Source organism: Pleurodeles waltl, chromosome 2_1 (genome assembly GCF_031143425.1).
Source record: "Pleurodeles waltl isolate 20211129_DDA chromosome 2_1, aPleWal1.hap1.20221129, whole genome shotgun sequence".
Lineage (NCBI taxonomy): Eukaryota > Metazoa > Chordata > Amphibia > Caudata > Salamandridae > Pleurodeles > Pleurodeles waltl.
The window spans coordinates 117,962,681-117,982,666 of NC_090438.1; the positions used below are offsets into that span (position 1 = coordinate 117,962,681).

Sequence of the window (19,986 nt, forward strand, 5' to 3'; positions counted from 1 at the left end):
TGAATTACAAAAGTTTAATTGGTGAGGACTAATGCTGGGATTTGCTGTATGGAATGTAATGTAAGGGTGCACTTTGCATACATTAAGCACTCAGTATCTGGTAGCAGTAGTGGTCATGTAGGATACCATGCCCACACTGGGATTAATATAGGCAATAAGGTTTGTAGCTAATAGCGTGGACGTAAGAGTGTCAAACAAAAACAATATGGCGTTTGGGAGAAATATTGTTCCGTGTTTGCAGGTAAATAGATTATTTCCATTTTAGATTAATTCGCCATGAGGGAGCGGACAGCCATCTAGTGACAGACAACTGTTGGGCTGTCACAGACCTTCAAATGCTGTTGGGGGCAGGACGACCTGGGTATCATCCGTATATAGATAAAAAGAGAATTTGAAAGATGAGATATTGTTAGCTAGGGCCATGGTGTAGAAGGTGAAAGCAAGAGACCCTAGCACTGATGCTTTTGTTACTCCAACTGGCCATAGGGTAAGGTGAGGAGAGCAATGAACACCACGACATAGCAAGAATAAGCTAGTTCACAAAGAAAGAAAACCAGTTGAGGGCATATACAGTGGTTTCTGTTATGGGTTCTAACCAAGCCACCCTCCCATATCTTAAAGCTGGCTACAGAGAACAAACACTTCACCATGAATCGCCAATTCTAACAGATGTGCATGCACACTCATGGATTTTACAGGTATCCAGTTACCTAGCGAAGAGTTACCTGCATGACTAATGACTAGATCCGCTTTCTTAATATCGTCTGACAAGGAATCTTTGTACCTGAAGACCTCCACACTGAACTCAGTGCAACTATATGGCTTCACCTCCACTTTGCCTCTGCCGATTTGTAGGATGAGTTTTCCGTACCCAAGGTCTTGAAATATCTGTAATAAGAATATTATGAATCACTGTTTAGCAGAAAGTTGCTTCATGCATATACCACGCCGCCAATATTTAAAAACAAGCTGATTTTTTAGTTAAAGTGCTACCAGTTTGTGTTTAATTCAATTAAGGGTATTTACATTGGGTGCACCCAGCCCAGAGATGCAGCAGAGCCACTTACACAGCACAATAGTGTACGAGGCTGGTCCTCTGTATAGTGTACAAAGCTGGGCACATTGTGTAGAGGGTCTGGGCAACCACATGTTGGTTTACAGACGTGAAAACTAGAACACTAAAATGCTCTAATTTTTATGGTAGCTTGGTCGAGCAGTGAGGCAAATCTTAGAGAAATGCAAAGCATTTGTTGTTCTCACAATATCAATAAAGCAAGACACTCAAAAGCATAGCTCTAGATCAATTTGAAAAACACTTCAGATTTTTATTAAAAAATGTAAGACCAAGATCATCCAAATCAGGTAAGTACTTTTTAAGTTTTAAATTTTTAAAGTTTAGCAAAATTTGTGCGTAATTACACACCATAGAAATCAATGGAGAAAATACTTGGACAATGCATATAAAAATCAGGCAATATGTTTACCAATGTTCCTTTTGCAGGTATGTGGAGGCCGTCGGTGGGCACTATGGACCAGCTAGAGAAGTTCGGGCGGCTCCCGGTTTTGGCGGAAGCAGCGGCAGAAGTCATTGGAGCGGGTGCCAAGCCACTGCATGGGACCACAAGGAAAAGCACTGCACAGGTGAACCTAAAGGTAAGTCTGGTGGGTCCCCTTGGAGTGTTGAGGTTGCAAGGAGTGGAGGACCCTTAGAGCACAGCCGGGTGCAGAGCGAATCGGTGAGCCAGGAGCTGGAGGTCACTGGATGTCGCTTGTAGGTCAGCACAGGATCTCTGGTGGGAGATCCTGGTGTTTTCTGAAGTCCCTTGACTGGGGCTTCCTCCTGGTCCTTTTACTCCCACTAAGTGACCAGTTCCTGTGGGCAGAGGTCACCTCCCTACACCGGATTGGCTATTTCCTTCCATGCAAGATGGAGGAAAATTAAATGGAGAGGTCACCTTGCATGCAAATCCTTAGTGGTGGAGCAAGCCAGGACTGACCACTCCTGTCCTCCGTCTGATTTCCCACCGTTGCTCCTACCAAAAATGGGGGTTTGAAACAGGGGCGGCCATCTGCTGCAAGAAGCAGGCCTGAGGGTCGAATTTTAAGAGCAGTAAGCCCTTTGAAGCTCGCTAACAGAGCAGTGCACATTCCTGAAGGATGGAGTGTTTTCAAACACTCACCTCCAGTCAAGAGGTTTGGGTTAAACCCATTGTTCTTTGCTCACCATGCCATCCTCGGAACCAGTTCTAGGATGCTTGTTTCCAGTCCAAGGAGGACCTGGCCTGGCAGTTCAGTCTGGACTGTTCCCATAGGGAGCAAGGTCAAGACTGATTTGCATATGGCTTGGTCCAAAGTGGTATGGCATGGTGAGCAAAAGAACAATAGATTTAGACCAGATCTCTTGACAAAGGGTGAGTGTTTGAAAAGTTTCAGCACTCCGTCCATCATCTTGTTGTGTTTGCTATGTTTGCTGTAAGTGACCAAGGGTATGCAAGACTTGGGTCCCTTGCTCGCTGTGCCACTGGATTCAAGCTAGCCTGGATGATGAGGGGTGATACCCCAAAACTGGTCCCAGGATGCTTGTTTCCAGTCCAGGGAGGACCTGGTCTGGCAGTCTGGGCTGGACTGTTCCCACAGGGGAGCATGGTCACGACTGATTTGCATATGGCTGGGTCCATACTGAGATGTCATGGTGAGCAAAAGAACAATGGATTTAACCCAGATTTCTTGACAAAGGGTGAGTGTTTGAAAGGTTTCAGCACTCGTCCATCATCTTGTTGTGTTTGCAATGATGAAGGATGACACCCAGGTTGGTGTGTGAGGCCATTCCTTTAAAATATGTTTACATTGATTTTGAAGTGTTTTGATTAGGGTCTTACACTGACCAATTAAAGATGTAACCAAGGTCTATAGAGAGTCTCCCAGAATTGGGGACCCTCCCAATCTTTACCTTTTTATGTCTCATTTGCCTTTTGTGCTTTGCACTATGTAAGGCAGGATGTGACAGCCCAATTTTTCCTCTCCACCCCGACCCAACATTATGATAAGGCCTCATTTGTATAGGTACAGACTTTTCCCCTCTGGAGGGCAGGCACAAACCATACCCCTATTTAGATGAGCACTCCACCCTTCTGTCATGGTCAGAACTGGTTCTCCCTCCTGGTGGGTGTAGGGCATAATTGCAACTTCCAATATCCATATTCTCAGACACTGGGAAACATGCCATCATCAGGGCCCTGGCTCAAGAAACCAACCAGTGACCTAGCCATGCTTTCTAACTATATACCCATTTCCCTCCTACCATACCAGGCAGAGGTCTAAGAGAAATTAATCAACAGATGCCTCGATGACCATCTCAGCAACCACTAGCTTCCCAATACAACGCAGTCCGGATTCAGACCCAATCACAGTACAAAAACAGCACTCATTGCCACCACAGACGACATACGCATAATCCTCAACAAAGGAGACATGGCCGCCCTCATTCTCCCGGAGCTCTCTGCAGACACAGTCTCACACCCCATTCTCATCAGGCACCTGCACAAGACTGGCATACAAAGGCCCTCTCTCGGCTGGATCCTGCTTCTTCTTAATCCCTCCTCCCCATGAAAGGGCACTTCAAACGCAGACAATGTAGTGTGCGTCTTTCTTTCATTGAGACAAAGGAATTTACACCCCAGTATTTTACTACATCTTTGAGATTTTTCTCAGATTGCAACACTGCCAATGTAATATATGCAATGCTATGTCCCTGTAGCATGCTTGTACATTGGTCAAACCACACAAAAAATAAGGATTCTCATATGCCAGCATAGGAGTCACATCAGATGCAAAGTCCTCACTGCCCCTCTAATGTTACATTTTTGTTTTAGAGTTTGGTCATTGCGAGGATGACTTACGGAGGCAAGTGATCAGCACCATGTCCACCCCTGAGATACGATGAAACATCAAATCCATATTGAACAAGGAGGAACTGCGCTGGATTCTTTGTTTGGACACTATACGCACCGGTCTAAATCTTAAAAGGATTCAACATCATTGATTTGAAATGAACTGCCCTCATTCAGAAACAATATGGAATCTCAAATCATGATGCTCTTGCCTTTTTGTACATACGATTTTATTACACGGTCTCACATTTTTAATTGTACTGTTTTGAATATTTTAAGTGTAAGTGTACTTATGCTCTTTTTTTTTTAATTTTGTCAATGCCTTTTAAACCATTCCAAAATGATGCCCATTAATCTCTTTCCCATAATAAGCAGTTACAATTTCCCACAATACACCGTTACCAATCTGTACACTTTTGTATGTGTGATAAATCCGGATACTAGGCAGGATGTTTATGGTGAATCTAAACAGTGCAATGATATTAAGGGGTGTGGGTGAAGGGCAAGTGTCTTTTGATGCAAATAAGTAATTGTAAAGTTGTCAGCATTACAGTAAAAAAAAAAAAATATATATATTTATATGGAAAATGTCACTTACCCAGTGTACATATATTCGTGGCATGAGACGCTGCAGATTCACATGCTGTGCATTATCCTGCCATCTAGTGTTGGGCTCGGAGTGTTACAAGTTGTTTTTCTTCGAAGAAGTCTTTTCGAGTCACGAGACCGAGGGACTCCTCCCTTTCGGCTCCATTGCGCATGGGCGTCGACTCCATCTAAGATTGTTTTCCCCGCAGAGGGTGAGGTAGGAGTTGTGAATATACTAAATGTGCCCATGCAATGGAGTAAGTATGTATGTACATAATGTGTATTAAAATAGTATTTATTTACAAATTTACAATTTTCATTCAACTTATAACGGCTACAGGCTCCCGGGGAGGTGGGAGGGCGCATGTGAATCTGCAGCGTCTCATGCTACGAACAGATGTACACTGGGTAAGTGACATTTTCCGTTCGATGGCATGTGTAGCTGCAGACACACATGCTGTGCATAGACTAATAAGCAGTAATCTCCCCAAAAGCGGTGGCTTAGCCTGTAGGAGTTGAAGTTGTCTGAAATAATGTTCGTAATACAGCCTGTCCTACTGTGGCTTGTTGTGTTGTTAACACATCTACACAGTAATGTGTTGTCAATGTATGAGGCGTAGACCATGTGGCTGCCTTACAAATTTCTGTCCTAGGTATATTCCCTAGAAAAGCCATTGTGGCGCCTTTTTTCCTAGTGGAATGCACCATTGGTGTAATAGGTAGATCTCTTTTTGCTTTAATATAGCAGGTTTGAATACATTTTACTATCCATCTGGCAATGGCTTGCTTGGATTATAGGATTTCCTGCATGAGGTTTTTGGAAGGCTACAAACAATTGTTTTGTTTTGCGAAACTGTTTTGTTCTGTCAGTGTAATACATTAATGCTCTTTTTATGTCTAATGTATGTAAGGCTCTTTCGGCTGCTGAGTCTGGTTGTGGAAAGAAGACTGGGAGCTCTACTGTTTGGTTTAGGTGGAATGGGGATATAACTTTTGGTAAATATTTGGGATTTGTACGGAGAACCACCTTATGTTTATGCATTTGTATAAAGGGTTCTTGTATAGTAAATGCTTGTATTTCACTTACTCTTCTAAGAGATGTGATAGCTATTAGGAAGGCAACCTTCCAAGTTAAGTATTGCATTTCACAAGAGCGCATGGGTTCAAATGGTGGTCCCATGAGTCATGTTAATATAATATTAAGGTTCCACGAAGGTACTGGTGGTGTTCTCGGGGGTATGATTCTCTTTAATCCCTCCATAAATGCTTTGATAACTGGGATTCTAAAAAGCGATGTTGAATGTGTAATCTGCAGATAGGCAGATATTACTGTGAAATGTATTTTAATAGAAGAGAATGCTATTTTAGACTTTTGTAAGTGTAATAAGTAACTTACAATGTTTTTTGCGGAAGCATGTAGTGGTTGAATTTGATTATTGTGGCAGTAGTAAACAAATCTTTTCCATTTGTTTGCATAACAATGTCTTGTAGTAGGTTTCCTAGCTTGTTTAATGACCTACATACATTCTTGTGTAAGGTCTAAGTGTCCAAATTCTAAGACTTCAGGAGCCAGATTGCTAGATTGAGCGATGCTGGATTCAGGTGTCTGATCTGTTGTTTGTGTTGAGTTAACAGATCTGGCCTGTTTGGTAATTTGACGTGAGGTACTACTGATAGGTCAAGCAGTGTTGTGTACCACGGTTGGCGAGCCCAGGTTGGTGCTACGAGCATTAGTTTGAGTCTATTTTGACTCAGTTTGTTTACCAGATAAGGAATGAGTGGGAGAGGGGGAAAAGCGTAAGCAAATATCCCTGTCCAAGGGCACTGCCCTTGGACAGAGGGTGTAGCTAACTGCACGCAAAGTTTTGGCATTTTGCAATTTCTTTTGTTTCGAATAGGTCTATTTTTGGTGTTCCCCAGCGTAGAAAGTAATCTTGTAGGATCTGGGGATGAATTTCCCATCCGTGTGTTTGTTGGTGATCTCGACTGAGATTGTCGGCTAACTAGTTTTGAATGCCTGGGATATATTGTGCTATTAGGAGAATGTGATTGTGAACTGCCCAATGCCAAATTTTCTGTGCTAAGAGACACAGTTGTGACGAGTGTGTCCCTCCTTGTTTGTTGAGGTAATACATTGTTGTCATGTTGTCTGTTTTGACAAGAATGTGTTTGTGGGCTATCAGTGGTTGAAATGCTTTCAATGCTAGAAACACTGTCAACAGTTCTAAATGATTTATGTGCAGTTGTTTTTGTTGAATGTCCCATTGTCCCTGTATACTGTGCTGGTTGAGGTGTGTTCCCCACCCCATCATGGAAGCATCTTTTGTGATCACGTATTGAGGCACTGGGTCTTGGAATGGCCGCCCTTGGTTTAAATTTATAGGGTTCCACCATTGAAGCGAGAAGTGTGTCTGTCGGTCTATCAACACTAGATCTTGGAGTTGACCCTGTGCTTTTGTCCATTATTTTGCAAGGCACTGTTGTAAGGGCCGCATGTGTAGTCTTGTGTTTTGGACAATGGCTATGCATGAAGACATCATACCTAGAAGTTTCATTACAAACTTCACCTGGTAGTGCTGGTTTGGCTGCATGTTTAATGCTATATTCTGGAACGCTTGTACCCTTTGCGGACTTGGAGTGGCAATCGCCTTTTGTGTGTTGAGTGTTGCTCCCAAGTATTGTTGTATCTGGGATGGTTGTAGATGTGATTTTTGGTAATTTATAGAAAACCCTAGTTTGTGAAGAGTTTCTATAACGAATTGCGTGTGAAGAAGACACTGTTGCTGAGTGCTGGTTTTTATTAACCAATCATCTAAGTATGGGAATACGTGCATGTACTGTCTCCTTATATGAGCGGCTACTACTGCAAGGCATTTTGTGAATACCCTTGGGGCTGTTGTTATCCCGAACTGTAACACCTTGAATTGGTAATGCATGCCCTGGATTACAAACCTTAAGTATTTCCTGTGAGAAGGATGTATGGGTATGTAGAAATATGCATCCTTGAGATCTAACGTTGACATGTAGTCTTGAAGTGTTACCATGTGGAAGTGATCTGATTCAATGTAGAGATTTAGCGTTCTGAGGTCTAATATGGGTCTCAACGTTTTGTCTTTCTTTGGAATTAGGAAATATAGGGAGTAGACACCTGTTCCTTTTTGATGGTTGGGTACTAGTTCTATTGCTTGTTTTTGTAACAATGCTTGGACTTCTAGCTGTAACAGGCCTAAGTGTTGTTTGGACATATTGTGTGCTCTTGGGGGCGCATCTGGTGGGAAATTTATCAATTCTATGCAATAACCATGTTGGATAATGGCTAGGACCCATGCGTCCGTAGATATGTTTCGTCCATTTTTTGTAGTATGCAGTAAGTCTCCCCCCCCCACTGGTGTTAAGTGTTGGGGGTTTGTGACACTGAAGTCACTGTTTGGCTTGAGTTGTTTTAGGGCTTTGGAATTTTCCCCTTGATCTTGGGAATTGTCCACCCCTGTGTGAGCCTCGAAACCCTCCTCTCTGGTACTGCCCCTGATAGGTGGGTCTGGTTTGTGAGGTGGAAGGCTCTGGGGTTTGAGTACGAAACCCCCCTCTAAATTGTGGCCTTCTAAAAGTGCCTCTGCTTTGTGGGGAGTAGAGCGTGCTTATGGCTTTGGCCATGTCTGTGTCCTTCTTTAGTTTCTCAATAGCCGTGTCCACCTCCGGCCCAAACAATTGTTCCTGGTTAAAAGGCATATTTAACACAGCTTGCTGGATTTCAGGTTTAAAACCATGCATGCCTGCGAATGGTTACCGCAGTGCTGACTGTCCGTGCTGCTGTGTCTGCCGAGTCCAATGCAGACCTTATTTGGCTGTTGGAAATTGCTTGTCCTTCTTCAACAACCTGTTGGGCACGTTTCTGGTGTTCCTTGGGCAAGTGCTGTATAATGTGTTGCATCTCGTCCCAGTGTGCCCTGTCGTAGCGAGCCAATAGAGCTTGTCCACCTTCAGTTCCTCCCTCATGTGCAGCATAGCCTATTTACTGTATTCTTCCATGAGTGCTCTATGACACGCCACTCCACTCCACTCCACTCCACTCCACTCCACTCCACTCCACTCCACTCCACTCCACTCCACTCTAGGCCACTCTACGACAATCTACTCCACTTAACTCCCTCTACGCCATTTTACTCCAATCTATGCCACTCCACTCTACGACACTAAGTACCTCCGTGACACCTAATCCACCCTATGCCCCTCCATGACACTCTACATGACACTCTACTCTCTTCATGGCACTCCACTCTATGCCACCTCACGCTGTGCCCCAATACATTGCAATGCATTTCTACAGACTACATACATGCCTGCTTACATAAACATGTTGGACCTTCTTCTCAAAATTCAAACCACTGAAGCATTCCACTTATACTATACAGTTCAGATATGCTATTTGTTATTCAGCAGTGTCAGTGATGAGCTGCCACTACTCTTCAATAAATAAAAAAAAATGCGACCTTCCTGCCTGCTGAGACCCTTGGGCGTAAATCACAAGACTGCTGTGTACAGATGCTCTCATACGGCCCGACACATTTATTACACTAAAGATACGGCCATTTAATTAAAGAAGGTTCAAAGCGTTTCCTCTTCTACAAAGCACATCATAATTCCTGAGCCTTAGACGGGTCCGAGAAGCAGGGTTTCTGGGGGATGCGCGCGTGATACAAGATTAGGTTGAAGGGATGAGAGCAAGGTTCTCATTTGCACGTTTAAGGCCTTGAGTTCTTTTAGCAGGGAATGTGTGTTTAGGGGAGCTAGGCCCCACGGTAAAACCAAAGCATTCCGGAGGATTTTGGAAGAGTGTTCCTCCTTCCGCACAAATTCTTTTTGAAAAGAGAATGGTAAAATATGGTTTCAATTTTAACACTTTAGTTGTTTAGATCTATCAAAACACTTAACAGCCACTTAAGATCTATCACAATGTTGCCATTAGGTAGGTCTATTTTGGCTCAAGAAGGCACACATAAGCATAGTAGTCCCGGTCACTGAAGGGGATTACTTTGTGTGGCTCTGCACCCTGCAACTCGCGGTGAAGTAAGGCAACGGCTGCCCTGGGCTGTGGGTGGAAGAAAAATGTAAATGGCCCAACAGACTTATGAAGTCTGGATGAAAACCCATATAAACAACTATGCTATGCATATCATTATAGTAAAATCAAAAGATCAAACTAACACCGACCTAAAAAAGTCAATTGATCTGGTGATAGCGGCTAGCCTCTTGCTAGTGCTTTTTTGTAATGTTTTTTAAATCTTTATTACAAATAGAGAAGGTTGATTCAATAGATAAAGGCTTCAAAAACAGATAGAGATGCTTACAAAGGCAGAGGGTTGGAAAGAGATAGATAGACTTCTAAAGATAGAATGATAGTCTTGCAGAGATAAATGGAATGATCTATTTGCAAAGATAGATAGGATAGAGGTGCATAGATGGATAGACAGAGATACATAGATAAATGGCACATCACAGGTTCAATAATATAAAATTGTGAAATACCTATATAAGCACGACATACAAGAGCACTGAAAGCAAACTGCAAAGACATACAAGCATTACACACAGACTAAATTGGTTTACAAGTATAGCTGTAGTCCTCAATTAAGATGCATACAGAAGTCATAGCAGGCTCTAAACACAAAGGCAACACTGAAGAAATAATTAAGCACAAACATGAATACTTGCACTGTACTGAGCTACCATTTGTGTGGATGTTCTCTTGTGAAACAGTAACATGCAGTCACTAAAAATTAAGTTAGCCAGTGGCTGAATTGAGCTCACTCACTTCACCATGCTGTGTGCTGTCGCAGGCACAGGCAAAATGTGAATGATACAACAACAGACCAATGAATGAAGAGAGCTGGCTGAAAGCCCCTTTAAGTAGGTATGTTATCAATATAATTCTTTACAAGATCAAAAGGTCTAACAGACCTAAAAAAGGTATTTTAGGTCCCACACCTAAAGCCATTTTATTGGGAAATATGGTTCCATGGATTGATAATTTATCTCTCCTGAAGGTGTGGATACCAACATGTATTGCCTTTCCTTTAGTTTCAGGTGTTAACGTTTTTACATGTGCAAATTTCATGATACCAAATATTTTTTTAAAGTAATAGTTTTATGATGGATTATAACCGTAAACAATAAATTACGTGTGAAGTGTGTATTACATATGTTTCAGTTGTGCCACGTTCTGTATTTAGTTAACATGGACATTAGTTTTCGATGCACCAAATAATATGCACAAGTTGCCTGTGTTCGTTCCCCCTCCCAATAAAATGTTCCTCTACGTGATTTTCTTTTACCAATTGTGCATTGTCTTTGCAGACCTTGCAGTGCACAAGATGATGCGATGTAACAGTAACTTCCTAGAGTGCATGTATTATGAATAGAGCTTGATTCTTGATGTAGCAATAGTGGCAACATGTTTAGTCTCTTAAGGTAACTACCGTAGAAGCTTCACAGTGGACATGCTGGAAACATTGTGTATAGGCAACTGTTTAGAAAGTAGCGCTAGCAGTGGTGCATCTCCAGATGACAGCCACGTAGAAGCTGCTAGAGAAAACAGGAAAATGGGATTGTGGTAAATAAACCTATAAGTGATGTTAGCCTTTGATTGGTTCCATATGGGCTCATACCACTAGGTTTGCAATTTCTTCTTATTAACTATGCAAAAAAATGTATGAAAACCTCTGCCATTAGGAGTGAGACAGGGACTTTCCGATTTCCTCCAGGGTCTCTGTCCAATTTGATCCTGGCTTCCCTATTCCTCTTGAGAATCTGTCCAATTTTGAAAGACTTATTTTTTTCCTCTCCAGAGATGCTGTAAAGAAATGGCTCCCTGTTGCAGTTACCCCCCACTTTTTGCCTGATACTGATGCTGACTTGACTGAGAAGTGTGCTGGGACACTGCCAACCAGGCCCCAGCACCAGTGTTCTTTCACCTAAAATGTACCGTTGTCTCCACAATTGGCACAACCCTGGCACCCAGATAAGTCCCTTGTAACTGGTACCCCTGGTACCAAGGGCCCTGATGCCAGGGAAGGTCTCTAAGGGCTGCAGCATGTCTTATGCCACCCTAGGGACCCCTCACTCAGCACAGACACACTGCTTGCCAGCTTGTGTGTGCTGATGGGGAGAAAATGACTAAGTCGACATGGCACTCCCCTCAGGGTGCCATGCCAACCTCACACTGCCTGTGGCATAGGTAAGTCACCCCTCTCTCAGGCCTCACAGCCCTAAGGCAGGGTGCACTATACCACAGGTGAGGGCATAGGTGCATGATCACTATGCCCCTACAGTGTCTAAGCAAAACCTTAGACATTGTAAGTGCAGGGTAGCCATAAGAGTATGTGGTCTGGGAGTCTGTCAAAAACGAACTCCACAGCTCCATAATGGCTACACTGAATATTGGGAAGTTTGGTATCAAACTTCTCAGAATAATAAACCCACACTGATGTCAGTGTTGGATTTATTAAAAAATGCACACAGAGGGCATCTTAGAGATGCCCCCCTATATTTTACCCAATTGTTCAGTGCAGGACTGACTGGTCTGTGCTAGCCTGCTGCTGAGAGACGAGTTTCTGACCCCATGTGGTGAGAGCCTTTGTGCTCTCGGAGGACAGAAACAAAGCCTGCTCTCGGTGGAGGTGCTTCACACCTCCCCCCTGCAGGAACTGTAACACCTAGCAGTGAGCCTCAAAGCCTCAGGCTTCGTGTAACAATGCCCCAGGGCACTCCAGCTAGTGGAGATGCCCGCCCCCTGGACACAGCCCCCACTTTTGGCGGCAAGTCGAGGAGAGATAATGAGAAAAACAAGGAGGAGTCACTGGCCAGTCAGGACAGCCCCTAAGGTGTCCTGAGCTGAGGTGACTGACTTTTAGAAATCCTCCATCTTGCAGATGGAGGATTCCCCCAATAGGATTAGGGATGTGCCCCCCTCCCCATTGGCTACTAACCCCCCCAGACCTAAACCCACCCCTAAATCGAGTATTTAGGGGCTCCCAGAACACAGCAAGATAGATTCCTGCAACCTAAGAAGAAGAGGACTGCTGAGCTGAAAAACCTGCAGAGAAGACGGAGACACCAACTGCTTTGGCCCCAGCTCTACCGGCCTGTCTCTCCACTTCTAAAGACACTGCTCCAGCGACGCGTTCCCAGGGTCCAGCAACCTCTGAAGCCTCAGAGGACTACCCTGCATCTAGAAGGACCAAGAACTCCCGAGGACAGCGGCTCTGTTCACCAAAGACTGCAACAACACTTGGCACTATGCACCCGACGCCCCCGGCTCGACTTGGAGAACAATCACTTCAGGGAGGACTCCCCGGCGACTGCGAGACTATGAGTAGCCAGAGTTGACCCCCCTGAGTCCCCACAGCGACGCCTGCAGAGGGAATCCCGAGGCTCCCCCTGACCGAGACTGCCTGCTTCAAAGAAAGGACACCTGGTAAAGGAACTGCATCCGCAGCCCCCAGGACCTGAAGGATCCGACCTCCAGTGCAGGAGCGACCCCCAGGTGGCCCTCTCCCTTGTCCAGGTGGTGGCTACCCCGAGGAGCCCCCTCTTACCTGCCTGCATCGCTGAAGAGACCCCTTGGTCTCCCATTGCTTTCTATTGAAAACCCGACGCTTGTTTGCACACTGCACCCGGCCGCCCCCGTGCTGCTGAAGGTGTACTTTCTGTGTGGACTTGTGTCCCCCCCCGGTGCCCTACAAAACCCCCCTGGTCTGCCCTCCGAAGACGCGGGTACTTACCTGCTGGCAGACTGGAACCGGGGCACCCCCTTCTCCATTGAAGCCTATGCGTTTTGGGCACCACTTTGACCTCTGCACCTGACCGGCCCTGAGCTGCTGGTGTGGTAACTTTGGGGTTGCTCTGAACCCCCTACGGTGGGCTACCTTGGACCCAAACTTGAACCCCGTAGGTGGTTTACTTACCCGCAAAAACTAACAAACACTTACCTCCCCTAGGAACTGTTGAAAATTGCACTGTCTAGTTTTAAAATGGCTATATGTCATTTATGTGAATACTGTATATGCTATTTTGCTAATTCAAAGTTCCTAAAGTACCTACCCGAAATACCTTTCATTTGAAGTATTACTTGTAAATCTTGAACCTGTGGTTCTTAAAATAAACTAAGAAAATATATTTTTCTATACAAAAACCTATTGGCCTGGAATTGTCTGAGTGTGTGTTCCTCATTTATTGCCTGTGTGTGCACAACAAATGCTTAACACTACTCCTTTGATAAGCCTACTGCTCGACCACACTACCACAAAATAGAGCATTAGAATTATCTCTTTTTGCCACTATCTTACCTCTAAGGGGAACCCTTGGACTCTGTGCATACTATTCCTTACTTTGAAATAGTGCGTACAGAGCCAACTTCCTACAGATGCTGTCAATTTTCTTTGTGATCCATACTGTTTTGTAAAAACCCACTGATCTTTCCCTATTTAACTATGCACGATTAATTTGTTTTGCTGTATTACAAGGATTTTGGGCTCATTCTGAATCTGATTATGTACTGCAAGGCAGGTCTTTGTGACAATTATTATTTTGTAGTGCTCTTTTGTGGGATTCAATTAGAAATTCCTTAAAACTTTCTCTCGGACTGGAATTCATTTATTGAGTAGTCCTAATTATTTATGTTGTTAATGTTATTTTGTTGACCCCTATGGAGAGAGAGAGAGGTGGCTACTCTTATCGTTAGATGAAGGGTGCAGGAGCTGAACTCCTAAGGTAAAGTTTTGGGTGTTTCAAATTACAAGGGTACACCCAAATATTGGGGTCCTGCTCCCACAATGGTATCAAAAGAATCTTAACCGAATGCAGCGCTGACAGTCATGTTTAAGAGGATACTTATCAAAAATGCTAATTTAAGGCTTCGCTCATTTGGTAGCTGTTACCAAACCATGAGCAATATGGAAAGAGTCAGAACTTGTTTGCGTGCCCAAAGGCATTTAGCGCATACTGGGTCCCATGGTGATTGAGTCCCATCGTCCTTAAAGTCAGACTGTCCTACATGTCTCTAAAAAGAAAGCACAAAGTTCATCGTTTTAGCACTTGACACAGGGTAGCAGGTTGAGAGTCCAAGGTTCAAGAAGATGATGTGCAGTTAAAAGAGACAAAACTCAGTAACAATGTATTTTCTAAATAAATCTCCTGTATCTGTTAGTCCTTCATATTAGTAAGAAAAGGTACTTTAATCTACACACAACACAAAACTACCCAAGTACAGCGGCACCAATACATGAACACTTTAGTCAGCTATGGGAATCAGAGGGAGACAATGCTCACGGTGATTGGGCTTCTGTATAGAACATCCCCCCCCCCCATGGGCAGCCTGCAAATCTTCGGCGGCCACTACTGTGCTTGCAGTGGTCTAGTGCAAAATTGGAAAGTCCCAGGTGCGCCCACAATGTTTGTGTGTCAACGCGGGAAAGTTACCTCAAGATTACTATGCTGAGGCCTTTACTCCAGAGGGCAACTGCACCTTGCATCCTCACCGATATCTGTGCCGCTTGTTCCTATACACAACTGTGGATTGCAGAGAGGCCGCTGGTCAAGGTTCAGGTCAGAGTTGTGTAGAGCACCTCAGTGAGCAAGAGAAGGAGGGGCCTCTCAGTAGCATGGCTCTACTGCAGATGTAGGGCAAAAGCTGTCTACGGCAAAAAAAATCACTGGCTCTCCCAAAATAGGCAGAAGAGCAGATATAACCTAGAGGCTCAGCTGGTGGGAACAAGGGCATGAACGTCACAGGAGGGGGCTCCCACCAGTGTCTTGTAGCAGCACTCTCCCCCTTGGCATTGCAATGCTGATGTCAATTCTCGACAGGTCCACTTCTCTGGGCAGCCCCTTCACCTGGTGGCTACCACGTGGCTTTTCTGTGTGCAGTCACTTCTTGCGAGGTTCCCGCCAATGCCCATGTATTAGCAGCAACGCAAGCTTCTCATTTAGAGGCATATTCTCAACTTCTCAATGCAGAAAACTGCACAATCTGAAGTGATGTCCCCTCACCTAACTCGTAAGCTGGCTGTCAGCGACACAACCTCTGGATCTCATATGTCCCTCCAACACCCTGTGGAATGTCACTTAGCAGCGGTAAGTGAGGAGAACTGGAACAATGAGTTACCGTGTGTTCAGGGACGGTTTGGCGATCTCACATGCACAGTCTTTGTCTTATTTTGTTATCAGGAGCGAGGATTGGGACTGGTTACCTCCTACTCAGAAAGGCATAAAACAAGAGCACAAAAGGTAGTGAAGATGTTAACACTTTGTCCTTGTCAGCTTTTTGGGAGTAGGACCTTTTGTGGAACAAAAGAATAAAAAAAGGCCAAAGACTATCCCTGCACTTCGAAAGAAACAGATGTCTCTGGTACTCCCACACCACCTACCAACCTGATGGGTCAGAGTGTAACCCCCTGAAAAGATCACAGGGCAAAACAGGGCAGAACATGGCAAAACGCTATGCTTGCACTTCTAAAGAAACTGCAGTCCTTCCTAAATCTAAAGTCTAGCAACACAGAGAGGCTTACAGAATGCAAGGAATTAACTCTGCTATCTGGCAGACAGCTCCCAACCTGCATTTTGCACATCATCTTTACTGTGTTGATCCCAAAACGGATACCACTGTGCCGACAGTCCTCCATGATCCACATACTCTCTGATACATCTTGCTATGTACATACGCACCAAACATATAGATGGTATCCAAGCAAATAAGATTGCTTGAAGGACCAGGCAGCCAAAGACTGCACAGAAAATTTAAAGAGGTGAGTCAGCAGGCCAATTGCCTAATTCACCGCTGCCACCACCATCAAAATAGGGCAATCAGGGGAGCCGAAAGCAATCAAGCTCACTACAGAAGGAAGATGCACATGAAGCGGCCGTCTAGGCCACAAAAATCTGCTGTAGATTGCAAACAATAACTACAGTGCTCCCCAGGGAGCTCCGTGATTTTCATGAACATCAAGACCAAAAATGGGTAAAAAATGCCAGTGAAATTATGTGGTTAATTCAGAGCAGGGGTACACACTTGTAAAACAGTGCACGGGATCTCAGCTTTCCAACAAAGCAAAAACCAAACAAAATATTGCAGTTTTTAGAATGTATTTTTGTAGTTTTTTTGAGCATCCACAAGTTGCCATTTTCCTGTCAACCTCACTCATAGAGGCCTAACTCCAGGTTAAAAGGTCAGCTCCAATATAGTGCATATGAATGCCCTTAGTCTTTGGATACAAGACATATCTAAAGGCAAGTGAAGGATCTGGTCCCACTTGTGCATTACTGTTGCCTGTCCCTAGTTATTCTAACACTATTTAGACCTAAGCCATCTGTTTCTACACACAATGACCTGTAAGTAAACAGTTAAATCATGTATGTACTAAGTTATGTTCAAACTAAAGAATCATGGAGTTCTCTGAAGAATTCTTTAGAAGCCCGGCATTTTAGTCAGGCCTGCTTGGTTTAGAAAATGTTAGCTGGCAATGTCAAGAGTGTTACCCGACAAGCACAGAGGAAAGTTCTGTCCTCACTTGCACATAAATAATCGGTGGACATTAGATCATAGCTCTCTGTTTCGTTGGAGAACAAGTTAATGGCCATAGTAAGATAATATATATTTCAATTTAGAACATGCTATCGAATCTAGGAGTGGATGGTAGATGTAGGGGTTACTCACTGGCCAGTAAGTTTTATTTGGCTTGTGTTTCAAATTAGGTCATGAAAAAAAGCCTGAAGCACTACTGAATTCTTTTGCAACATTTATATAGCACTTGTGAGGCACTGAAGTACTTGCCTACGTGGGTAGCAAACTACACTGTGGAGGGTGTTGTTGGAAATACGCTGTGTTTGTTTTGGTCCTATGTGGGAAATGTTTCCATGCCATGCATGATGACTAAAGAGGTGCAGCCACTGGGTTATGGGGCACGGTGCTTAGCAGTATGATGGATGAAGAAGTGTGAGAGTGGTGTGTACTTTATGGTTTTCAGTAGGCTGGCAGCTTTCCCAACTCTGCAGGTCCCTTTATGGTATTTCCTATCATCGTAGCCCAACTAGCTGGTTATTACCCTGGGACGTCCATTCTGAAAAACTTTGTTTAAAGCTTATGAAGAGGTATATGTTGAAGAAGGACATGGTAGAGAGGTCTGCTGGGATGGACGTTGGTAATACCATCCCATATCCAATTGTCATTGTGAGATGTCAAGTCGTGGGCATAGCATGTAGCTCATTGAGACCTTCAATGGTGGACTATATAAAAATCCTCTGTGGGCCAGCACCATATGTCAGATCCCTTCAGTTATTCCAGGCCTGTTCAGTTAGTAATGGGTGGCTCCTTGCTGTGGACTGGCACAGTATTTGGTGGAGGACATGACCACCCTCAAAGACATCACAGGAAGGTATATCATATAATTTCCAAATCTGACGGCGTCACAGGAAGTGGTGTCAGAACGATTGCCCCGAATGACACTGCATGAAGTGACACTTGAGGTAAATAAAAACGGCAATAAGTAAACATTACAAAACAATTAATACAGTACATAAAATGATACTGCATGGAAAAGCTCATATTAAAATCAACCGCTGTTAACAATTCTGGGCACCTCCATTCAATCATAAAATATAGCGTCTGTATTGCATTGCAGAAAGAGGGTGCATACAAATGCAATACACGCAGATACATTCAAATCGCCTGTTGTCTAGTCCCAACAAAGCAGTCCAGCCAAACTGCTTGGCCACTTCTCTTAAGAACTAAGTATTCCCAGAGTTTGTACGTCAGAATATCAACTACAAAAATATTGTGCTACAAGAATCGCAGCCAACCAACAACCATAATATGACAGTAAGAAGGTAAATATATACAAATTTAGGTTCATTACATACCTTGAAGATATATTGTCAAGGTACACACAAGTGGTTATGTAAACTTTCACTTACCAGTATATATACTTACGACTACAATATTCTACTTGCTGATATGATTTGCTATGCTAGTTTTGTAGCACAATATTTAAATGCCTGCATCCTGATACTATACCTTCCCAGACAGCCTTGAGTAATCAACAATGGCAGAGAATAACTGAAGCACTCCATCAATCACTTGATGCTATTTCTCAGGAGTACTGTAATTAACAAAAAGGCAGGTGACCCATGCACTCAATATATTTTTGGGGAAGGGGGTGGGGGGTTGCAACCTACTAGACACCAGGAATTTTGTATTTGAGCAAAGAAAGGGAGTGACCCCTTGGATAAGGGTAGCTGGCCTATGGGAAAATATTTTACTGTGTTTGGGCCCCCATGAATCAGCATTATTTTGGGCTGATCGGCCTGTCCTTGATCACTTTGTAGATCTATTTTCAGATATCTATGTTCAAGGGAAAGAATTAGCTGTGGATGAGTCTTTGGTCCTGTTCAAGGGCTGTTTGGTTTTTAGGCAGTACATCCCTAGCAAGAGGGCAAGTTATGGAATTAAGATGTATATGCTGTCTGAGCGTAGGACTGGATATGTTTATAATTTCAGGAAGTACACTGGTAGGGATTCCAGTATTGAGGCACCTGGCTGTCCGTCCGCTTTCGGAGTTAGTAAGAAGACTGTGTGGGAACTTGGTGGGGGATTTTTGTAACCATTTATACATAGATAACTTGTACACTGGTATGCAAATGTTCAGGGAATTGTTCAAAGTGGACACTGTCGCTTGTGGTACAATCGGATCTAACCGTACAGGTTACCCAAAAAAACTTGTTTGAAAAAAAAAAAATATATATATATATATACTCGAGGGGGACAGTGCAATGTCCTGCATAGTCATGAATTTCTAGCGGGAAATTTGCAGACAGAAGAGAGGTCTACATACTGACTCCGAATCATGATGAAAGTACTTCACCTATGACTGTTTGGAGTCAGGTTGCTGAAGAGAGCAAACCTGTGTGCATTTTAGACTACAATAAGCACATGGGTGGTGTACATAGAGTATATCGGAGGTTGGAACCTTTCACTGCTGTTCATAAGGCTTAAATTTGGTATATGAAGTTGGCTATCCATTTGTTTAATCTTGCAACCTTCAATGCTTTTGTTGTATTCAAGGAGTATTCTCCAGAGTCAAAGATAACATTTGTTCAGTTTCAGCAGTGATAGGCAGCCCTGTTGTAGTTGAACAGGCAAGTGTTCCCAGAGTTGGCGTGGTGGAGGATGTGGCTAGATTGAAAGATCGCCACTTTGCTGATAACATTTGTTCCACGCCCAAAAAGGAGACTTTCCCAGTAAACGATGTAGAGTCTGTATCCGAAGAGGTATGCAGAAGGAGAGTTTATGTATTGCCAAGAGTGTCCTTCCAAACCTGGGCTGTATGCCTCCACATGTTTTAAATTGCACCACACGCAATGGAGTTACTGGTAGCAACCATGAGCGTAAATGTAAACTGACTGATCTGTATTGTTTTACATTTTTTGTTCATATTTCACGATTGGCATTAATGTGATG

General features: G+C 43.7%; 1 protein-coding gene across 2 annotated transcripts in view; it reads right to left on the reverse strand.

The window, feature by feature from the left end:
* Window positions 1–19,986, reverse strand: part of LOC138261803 (UDP-N-acetylglucosamine transferase subunit ALG13-like) — a 97,838-nt gene that overhangs the window by 26,950 nt on the left and 50,902 nt on the right. For both annotated transcript variants that reach the window (XM_069211186.1, XM_069211195.1), the window contains one exon: window positions 726–888. In XM_069211186.1, coding sequence (XP_069067287.1) covers window positions 726–888 — 163 coding nt within the window. The remainder of the gene's footprint in view (window positions 1–725; window positions 889–19,986) is intronic.